The 10,612-nt window shown below is 42.1% G+C and overlaps 1 protein-coding gene across 1 annotated transcript in view; it reads left to right on the top strand.

Moving 5' to 3' along the window:
• Positions 1 to 316: 316 nt before the first annotated feature.
• LOC142696292 (transmembrane protease serine 3-like) overlaps positions 317 to 10,612 on the top strand; it is a 55,769-nt gene continuing 45,473 nt past the window's right edge. The window contains exons 1-2 of the mRNA XM_075847620.1: positions 317 to 508; positions 8,360 to 8,501. Of these exons, the coding sequence (XP_075703735.1) occupies positions 494 to 508; positions 8,360 to 8,501 (157 nt within the window). The 5' untranslated portion in view covers positions 317 to 493. The remainder of the gene's footprint in view (positions 509 to 8,359; positions 8,502 to 10,612) is intronic.

The following is a 10,612-nucleotide window of genomic DNA, read 5'->3' as shown; positions in this document are numbered from 1 at the left end:
CTAAGACACAAAACCATCCATGAGTTTCATTGAAAAACTAATAATTAAATGTTTATGACACTTAAATCCAATGTACATAATAATTTGGAACACGGTGTAGAGCTGAACATATGTTGATTGTCATGTATATCTGAATCTAGAGAACACTCATTGGTCAGTGGAAACATTGTAGTCATTTGGTTCTTCTCTCGTTCTGTTACTCTTTTATTAGTGACTTTTTTGTACTTCTCTCTTCTCCCATCATCTTCTTGTTGGGGCATCAGGTGGACACTGCTCATCTTACATCGTTGTCACCTGCCTGATCAATACAACTAGTGATTTTGGACTTTCTGGTCTCCATAGTGACTACACCGACTATCAGATGTCAGCGACTGCTCTCAGTTACACTGTATCACTTGCGTTATCCTCCATTGGACGCGGCTTAGAAGTTCCAAGGAGGCAGAACGACAGCCATATGTTACAATGAGAGGAGAAAGTACTACAAACACCGACCATGACCACTGAGAAGGTAAGTGTCCGCTATCGGTTGAAATAAAATGCAGAATTTACTGATGAAGCAGAGCTGAATTTGTCATTTAACTCTTCGAGTCCCCATAGTTTGCGCATATGATAACTCTCAACATTAAGATAATGTAGCATTGCACTTGCAGTCCCATGTAAAACCACAGATAACACAATGTCATATCCTGATGAATGACAAAGTCAGCTCTGCTACAGGCGACAAATTTAGCTCCGTAATTTTTGGAAATGAAGATCTGCTATACCTGACAAACTCATTCTCTCTAATAAAGTCAACACTTCTACATCTCTACGTGGAAATTTTGGTTGTGCGATGTTTACCACAACCACAATGTTTCCCTGTACGGTAAATTTCACGCAAATTCTTGTGATTGTCGCAAGTCGCCTTCTAGCTTTTCCCCCCATAAGGAAACATTGAGGTTGCAAATCTGTAAAATCTGTAAGAAGCTTTTGCATTTCTATATTTTAATTTTATAGTGCTTGCCTCTGCTACATGTGACAAGTTACATTCTGGTACATCTGACAAACTCAGCTCTGCTACATATGTTTATTTTTATGTTGTCTACACAACTACAACTAAAATACTAGACTGTATTAAATGGACTCACCCGTGCTTAGCCTGACAATCGTAATCCTGCCATACCTGACACACTCAGCTCTGCTACATCTGTACATTTTACACTGAGACAGACAGAATATGAGAGAGAACTGTCCTGTAAAATTACCGAGGCATCAAAATCTATCAACACAAACTAAACATTGATTGATATAAAACAAACTCTTCTTCGCAGCGTCTGTGATATTTCCGTCAATCGCCATCAAAGGGCTGAAATAGTTTGAAAGCAGAATTTGTTGTTTTTCATCTTGGAGCTGCTAAAACGAAATATTTTACATTTTATCTTTTTTTTTTTTTTCTGGGCTTTCTTTTTAAGTTAACCCCTTTGGGTTGTTTTGGGACTTAAAGCCCAGCACAATTTTTCCAAAAATATTTTTCTTTTTTTATTTCTTTGTTTCTCTTAAAAAAAATAATTCATTTTTGTTTTTTTTTCTTACTTTACCCATTTTTTTTTAAAATAATTTTTTATTTTATTTTTTATTTCTTATATTTCCAATTTTATTAATTTTTTGCTATCATTTTATGTTTTTATTTTCTGGGTCTTTTTATTTAACTTTCTGCCCTAAGGGACAGTAGTTGGATTAACCAATAGTATTTGCCCATTAATTCTATTCTCTAATATCCCCTCTACATAGCGATCCCAAATATGTAGCTAAAGTGGGGGAGGGAAGGAGTCAGTAATGCCCAGGCATTGGTGCCTGAGGGGACCAAAGGGCCCTTCTGCCACCTAAGAAGACACTGGTATTATTAATGGCATATGGTAGGTGGGGGCCCTGTTACAGATTTTGCATTGGGGTCCAGAATCCTTATGTTACGTTAATGTCTAATGTATAATGTCCCTATACAGTGAGAACAACCCCCAGCTTTATCTATCTACCCCTTAGCTTTAGGCCTCATGGACACGGCCGTAGCCGTGTGCACGGCCTGTGATTACGGCATGGACGGCTGCGGAGTGTCATCCGTGGGCCGTCCGCAAATCACGGACCTTGCACACATTGATTTCAATGGGCCCTATTTTTTTGTGGTGCGGGCTCCCGGCCAATGCATGGATCGTGGAAACCACGGTTGTGTGCATGGGCCCATAGAAATGAATGGGTCCGCAATTCATCCGCATTTTTGAGGATGAATTGTGTACGCAAAAACCCGTTTGTGTGCATGAGGCCTTAGGCTCCATGCACACTACCATAGATTTCCATAGATTTCCCTGATCTATGTGGGGGCCATGGGACCGGGTCGCAAATTTCAGAGCAGGTCCTATTCCTGTCCATGTTTGCGGCTCGGTCTCGCCTATTCAAGTCAAACCTATGGAATATACGGAACGGATGCAGAGGACAGACTGATGAAATACGGACCGCAAAAAACGGACAATGGATCCGTTGTTCATGGGCCACAAAATACAAAAATGGTCGTGGGCATGTAACCTTAGATGCAGCCTCTGCACATGGGGAATAGTTTTAATGGATAAATAATTTTTTGGTTTTAGGACCGGGGGAGAACAGGCAAAAATTGTTAGTCGGGTTAAATTTTTGTATGTTTGGGGTAACATAATATTAATAACCTGATTCCTCACTTTTTGCATATATTTTTTTAATTGTTTTATTTTTTTTACATTTATTTATACAGATAACACAATTTACTTATTTAGTAACTTATTTAAGGCTGGGTTCACACGTGGCGGAATTTCACTTAAATTCCGCTGCGAACACTCCGCAGCGTTAATCCGCAGCGGAGCCGTTTGTCCATTGACTTCCACTTCTATTTAGAAGTGTTCGTTTAGACGATGCGTAACATTCCGCTGCGGAGCATAGGCTGCGGAGCGGAATTTGGTGTCCGCAGCATGCTCTGTCTGTTGCGGAGCAGTGGCGGACTCATGGCGGAATTTCTCCATTGACTTCAATGGAGATTCTAAGTTCTGCAATGAAGTCCGCAGCTGTCATGCACATGTTATGTGTGCTGCGGATGCGTCTTGCTTTTTTGACATGAAATTTCTTCATTCTGGCTGGACCTATGTATTTCTAGGTCTACAGCCAGACTGAGGAAGTCAATGGGGCTCCCGTAATGACGGGAGCGTTGCTAGGAGACATCAGTAAATAGTCACTGTCCAGGGTGCTGAAAGAGTTAAGCGATCGGCAGTAACTGTTTCTGCACCCGGGACAGTGACTACCGATCCCAATATACAGCAACCTGTAAAAAAATAGAAGTTCATACTTACCGAGAACTCCCTGCTTCTGTCTCCAGTCCGGCCTCCCAGGATGACGTTTCAGTCTAAGTGACGGCTGCAGCCAATCACAGGCCAAGCACAGGCTGCAGCGGTCACATGGACTGCCGCGTCATCCAGGGAGGTCGGGCTGGATGCCGAAAGAGGGACGCGTCACCAAGACAACGGCCGGTAAGTATGAATTTCTTTGACTTTCACAAGGGAAAGTGCTGTCCCTTCTCTCTATCCTGCACTGATAGGGAGAAGGGAAGTACTTTTACCGCAGTCCGCAGCAGCTAGTCCGCATCAATTTACTGCACATTTTGTGCAGATCCGCAGCAGAATCTGCAACGCAGATTCTGTGCGGCATTGATGCGGACAGTTGCGGAGGTAATCCGCCACGTGTGGTCATGCCCTAATTTAGATTTCTTGGCCTCTTGATAGCAGGGAACACAAGATCTGTGCGTTTCCTGCATATACAGGTCACTGAGATCATGCCCACCATCTCTGCCATAAATGCCTGATAGATGAGGGTCTCAGCTCTGAGAGCCGCACCAATCCCTCCCGACCCCTTCTCGCCCAGTGACCACATCCAGGAGGAGAACGTGGCCATTTCCATTCTATTCTATGGGAGTAATGGAAACAGACGAGCCCCAGAGCTGGGACCTCCATCTATCAGACATTTATGGTATATATTTTTAGTGTATTCTGTAAGGTACATACATGGTGATAGTCAGGGTTACATGATGACTAAGGAAGGTAGAATGGTTGGAAATTCGCTTTCTAGAGAATTAGTGGGAAAGAAAATTTTAAAGGAACACTCAAGACAAAACTTATAGATTGTGTTTTGTCTAGTGCAGGACCTGAGGGGGCGGAGCATGACTCAGGGATCCACTCTTTGGGGTGATTTGAATCTTTAAATCATGCTCCGCCCCCTCGACCCTGCACTAGGGTATGGCTTTTGCCCAGAGTGTTACTTTTCACTGATCAGCTTCAGAGGTACTATCCTGGCAGCACAACATGTGACTTTCCCATTATCCAAATGGTGCAATTTTTATTACCCTTGCATTGCACTTTAATAGGGTTGAGGGGCAAATGTGAACAGTTGAGGCCACCATTTACTTCTAATGTATTGAATCTGGTGTGACATTTACAGTAAGTCATTGTTATGGACAGGAGCGTAGCTATAGGTGGTGCAGAGGTAGCAGTACCACCTGTGCCCTGGAGTCTGAGGGGGCCTAAAGGCCGCATTTAAAAATACCAATATTTTAAATGGCACATTAGCTGGGGAGCGTTTCAAGATTTTGCATTGAGGCCCAGGAGCTTCATGTTACACCTTTGGTTATGATGGGCCACTGTCCTAAGTCGGTGTCTAGCCCTAGCCTGAAGAGCAGTTCCATCCCAAGTGTACACTACATAGCAAAAAGAATGTGGACCTTCTTCTTAATTATTGAGTTCTGGTGTTTCAGCAACACCCATCGCAAACAGGTGCAGAATATCTAGAACAAAGCCATGCAATCTCCATAGATAAATATTGCAAGTAGTATGGATCGTACTGAAGAGCTCAGTGAATTTACACGTGCCACTGTTATAGAATGGCACCGTTACCACAAGTCAGTTTGTGAAATTTCTGATCAGCTAGATCTGCCCCAGTCACCTGTAAGTGTTATTATTACCTTCTAGATCGGCCCAGTCACCTGTAAGTGTTATTATTATCTACTAGATCTTCCCCAGTCACCTGTAAGTGTTATTATCTGCTAGATCTGCCATGGTCACCTGTAAGTGTTATTATTGTCTGATAGATCTTCCCCGGTCACCTGTAAGTGTTATTATTTGTTAGATCTGCCCTGGTCACCTGTAAGTGTTATAATTATCTGCTAGATCTGCCCCTGTCACCTGTAAGTGTTATTATCTGCTAGATCTGCCCTAGTCACCTGTAAGTGTTATTATCTACTAGATCTGCCCCAGGCACCTGTAAGTGTTATTATTATCTGCTAGATCTGCCCCAGTCAGCTGTAAGTGTTATTATTATTATTATCTGCTAGATCTGCCCTAGTCACCTGTAAGTGTTATTATTATCTGCTAGATCTGCCCTAGTCACTTGTGTTATTATTATCTGCTAGATCTGCCCTAGTCACCTGTACGTGTTATTATTATCTGCTAGATCTGCCCTGGTCACCTGTAAGTGTTATTATTATCTGCTAGATCTGCCATGTTCACCTGTAAGTGTTATTATTATCTGCTAGATCTGCCCTGGTCACCTGTAAGTGTTATTATTATCTTCTAGATCTGCCCTAGACACCTGTGTTATTATTATCTGCTAGATCTGCCACGGTCACCTGTAAGTGTTATTATCTGCAAGATCTGCCCTGGTCACCTGTATGTGCTATTTGTCATGTAGGGTTCGTGGACCCACTAGGCCTTACCGCCTTGGCGGCATGGCAGCTGCCCAACAGGGCGCAGGTAACAGTCTATAATTCGTATAGGGTACCTGTGGCAGCTCGGACAGTAGCAAGGCAGGCTTGGCTGGGACTAGGCAGCGGGTAGACGTCAGGCGTGGAGTAGCAGGACAGGTGTGGAATACAGCATGGCACGACTACAGCACAGCATGGCACTTGACCAGGATAGCACGGCATACAGGATACGGGATACACTGGGAACTGGGAAACACTGGGAGACCATTTGCATAGACAAACTAGGATACGACAAACAACGCTCAGGAATCGAATCAAGGGGCTGGGCCCCTCTTATAGTCCAGGCCACTCATGGGCTGCTTGAACATTAAAGTCCAGTGCACGCGATGCCCCTTTAAGAGTGGGCAGGAGCGTGCGCGCGCACCCTACGGGACCCGGCGGAGGTGAGTGAAAGTGAGCGCTGGCGTCTCCTGAGGAGGAGACTGGGGCCAGCGCTCGCAGACCCATGGCTGCAGCCATCAGGGGGAGAGTGAACCTGATGGCTCGCAACCACGGACATGACACTATTATTATGTGCTAGATCTTCGCCGGTCACCTGTAGGTGTTATTATTATCTACTAGATCTGGCCTGTCACCTGTGAGTGTTATTATTATCTGCTAGATTTGCCTCAGTCACCTGTAAGTGTTATTATCTTACAGGTAATGGGGCTAGGCGAGTTTTACTTAATTTTTTTATTAGGCACTATAGGGGCATTATACTGTGTGGGGGGTCAGTTAGGGGGCATTATACTGTGTGGGGGCAGTTATGGCGGCATTATACTGTTTTTGAGCAGGTTTGGGGACATTATACTGGGTGGCGGCAGCTATGGGGGCACTATACTGTTTGTGTGGGGACATGATGCTGTGTTAGGGGTACTATACTGTGTGGGGGCATTATACTTTGTGGGTGGCACTATGAGGCATTATACTGTGTCTGGGCATAATACTGTGTGTTGGTGGGTATTATACTGTGTGGGGGGCATTATAATGTGTGTGGGGTATTATACTGTTTGTGGCAAGCACTATGCAGGTATTATACTGTGTGGGGGCCACTATGGAACATTATACTGTGTGGGTCCACTGTAGGGCATTATACTGTGTGGGACCACTATGGAGCATTATACTCTGTTGGGTCCACAGTGAGGAATTATACTGTGTGGGGAGGCACCATGGAGGCATAATACTGTGTGTGGGGGCACTATGGCGGCAATGTTCTGTGTTAAGGCCGCTGTGGGAACATTATTCTGTGTGGCCACTATGGGGGCATTATACTGTGTGTGGAGGCCCGATTGGGGCATTATACTGTGGGAGGGCACTATTGGGCTATTATACTGTGGGGGGCACTATGGGGGCATAATATAGTGTGAGGGCACTATCGGGGCATGATACTGTGTGTGGGGTACTAAGGGGGCATAAGATTGTGTGAGGGCACTATCGGGGCATGATACTGTGTTGGGGGGCACTATGGGGCATTATACTGTGTGAGCTGAAATGGGTGCGCATGGGCAGGGATTGGATGTGTTAGAGATGTGGAAAAAGGAAATAAATTGAAGCGCCACCGCAGGAATTATCCCTCTACAATTTTAGAAAGTTTGGAGGTATGGAGATGTCCCACAAGCTCATATAGGTGGGATGTCTGGTGTCCAATTTTCTTTTGCCTAGGTAGTGTGTTTATAAAGGGAACAGTCAGCATCTATGTGTAACACAGCATTATGGGTCATTGAAGGAAAAATCTCATATATTGTGTATATTTTATGGACCGAATTTGGGACCTTGATGCAGTTCAGAAACTAGACAAATCTAATATTTCCTGCCAGGGTAAGAATGTTTACAAAAAAAGCCTCATTAATAACAAGAAAAATAAAAAAGGAAAGAAATACATAAAAGAGAACGATATAAATAAAAACAAAAAAAAATGAGTCACGTAAGTAACTATGGCATTCATTTAACTGTTATAACCGCTAGAAGAAATTGATCAATTTACTTTTGGTGAACAACGTTGAAACATTAATGGAATTTTTCCAACAATTTTTACCATTTTCCCCTCAATATTCACATTTTTAAATGCCTTTATTTATATTGCCATAAAATATAATAATAAAACAATGCATCATACAGTTATGTAAATGGTAACTTTCTAGAAAATGATGAGTACTAGAATGATGAAGAGCAAAAATAAAAAAAATTGTCTGGTTTAAAGGCCCGAGATAATCCTTGCCCCATGACAACAAAGAGTATTCACAAATTCGGTTTGATTATAAGTCATAGGCACTTGTGAAGGACTTATCTAAGGAAGACCAGGTGGCCAGAAGAGCGGATGCTGTCCAAAATGTTGCACCCCTTGAAATCCTGAAATCCAACTTATGGGTCAACTAAAAAAAATTGTACGTTGTATGTCAACTGCAGTGATACTGTAATACCTTGCCCAACTCAACCAGTCAGCAGGTGGTAACTTTTCTGATCTACCGACTGTTTTTGATCTTGATTTTTCCTCCTTTAGTCCTCTCGACAACTTTTTTGAAAATATTTTGTTAAACTTTTTAATCATGTGTTACAACATCTGCTTTCTTCCAGGCTCCGGAGGAAGCTCCGGCTTCCGGTAGTCTAGAAATTGTTTCCGTTTCAGAAGAAGAACTGCCTGTTGTGGATATCGCCTTCTCTTACTTTCGATTTTTCCTAACAAAAACTAAAGTGGATCCTGGAGAAAACAGATCTGGTAAGACATAAACTAACCTTCTCAAGTTACAAGGACTTGACATATTCTGTATTATTTTAGTACAATCTATCCTAGTTTATTATTTTTTTTTTTTTTTAATAAACTTTATTGGACATTGACCATCTAAAGGCATCTAGATGAACTGGCCCATCCAAACCAAAAAGACCCACGTTCCCAAGTGACTCTTCACGTCTAACCGCAGTTTATTGGAAGATAATACCACAGATTTTGTGGAAGTTGTTCAAGCAGAAAACAAAAATTTACTCTCATAGAGTTAATCCTGTGGGGAGGTGGTCTTTGGTGCTAGCCAGCATTTGGGGAAAGCCCTGCCTTTGAAGAACAGGTATCTTCGGGGGGTTAAAAAAAAAGCGGGCAGGTCCTGTCTTTGTCTGCCATAGGGTGCCCATATTCAAGAGAATTAAGAACCTGTTTGCAAGAGCCCCTATCCGAGGATCCATAAAACAATAAAAGGTGGTAAAAAGTACAAGAAGTTTTCAAACTCATGGGACAAATGTCAGCTCTGTGGAGAATGCAAAGCTTTGTAATATGTTCATTATATTTGGGAGACTAGACTAGTTTTGGGATCTCCAAATTATATTCCGACTCCTCAGTAGTAAAGGGTCCTACAACCTCCCCCATCGATCTCTATCTCGTAAAAGACTATACATACCAGTGCCATTTGGGCAAATAACCAATGAAAAAACGAAGTAAGTATACACTACAACGTAAACCAAAAACACACAACCTGTAGGTCATTGTCCCACATAAAATCCTAGAGTCTTCTAGAATAACGTCCCATTATATCCCACTTGGAATTAAATATCTAGGAAACCATTACATGGATCACCTCATCTTTGTTGCCTTGTTTGGGTAATTTTGAAAAGCGGCGATCGGGCAGCCTCAGAATGGGAGCAGTGGGGGATCGGTGAGGTGAGTATGTTGTTTTTTTTAATGTTTGGCGACTGTGACTGATTTTTTTTTCCAGGACAATCCCTTTAACAGGAAATTACCCTTCACTGCTCTAGCTCACCCAGGATGTTATTATTAACCCCTTCTTTGCCCCCAGGCCATTTTGGATACTACCGTTAACTCCTTTATTGTTCTAAAACCACCAGGGATTTAACTATAAACCCCTACCTTCCAACATATGAATCCTTATTTTCAGAACATTTTAAGTCCCACGACCGATTCGTCCAGATACATTCACAAAATCTCACAGAGATGCCTATTTTCAGACTCATTTGCATAAGCCCAGCCCCTTTTTAGCTCCTTTTTTCTGGATAATCCTGCAAAAAACGGGACGGTTGGTAGGAATTACACTTGTGGGGAACGTACAACTTCTTTATGACTTTCAACAGAAACAGCTGAGATGAACAAGTGCAGATTATCCCGTCCTGTGAGATAACCTGACGGCTATAAATATAGATTTTGTATTTATTTAGGTTCGGGGAATTGTGCGCTATCTTTAAATTGCGTCCCATTAATTTTCCAGCTGCTGCGTTTTATTGTCCTGTAATCTGAAGGGTTTGATTATGCAGATGTTAATTTGCTTAAACTTGTAATTTTGCCAGAGGGAGAGAAAAAAGCTGACTTCTTTATCCCTACCCATCTGTCCTGCCAGCTATTCTTCCTAATTATTGGAGAAAAATACACCGGGAAACATAGTTATACAGCTTAGCAAAGCCTGAAGTCACAATACAAAGTAATCCACAGAATCCACGGCATCATATACCAGCTAATCCAAGGTAGCAATACGATTAGAATTAAGAAAGCATGTAACCTAAACATCATCACATAGACTTATATCTAAACTGCAAGGGAAAAACTTCATAAAGTCATTTGCAAAAAAAAAAAAAACACAAAAGAAAAATACTCTTTTCAAAATGGGTGGATTTACATATCTGGACATAATTGCTATATTCTATAATACTGCCCCCTATGTAGAAGAGTATAACTACTATAATACTGCCCCCTATGTAGAAGAGTATAACTACTATAATACTGCCCCCTATGTAGAAGAATATAACTACTATAATACTGCCACTATATACAAGAATATAACTACTATAATACTGCCCCCTATGTAGAAGAATATAACTACTATAATACTG

This window comes from Rhinoderma darwinii, assembly GCF_050947455.1.
Source record: "Rhinoderma darwinii isolate aRhiDar2 chromosome 5 unlocalized genomic scaffold, aRhiDar2.hap1 SUPER_5_unloc_50, whole genome shotgun sequence".
Lineage (NCBI taxonomy): Eukaryota > Metazoa > Chordata > Amphibia > Anura > Rhinodermatidae > Rhinoderma > Rhinoderma darwinii.
The sequence above is the reverse complement of the archived record's forward strand: the minus strand, read 5'-3'. Positions and strand labels throughout refer to the sequence as shown.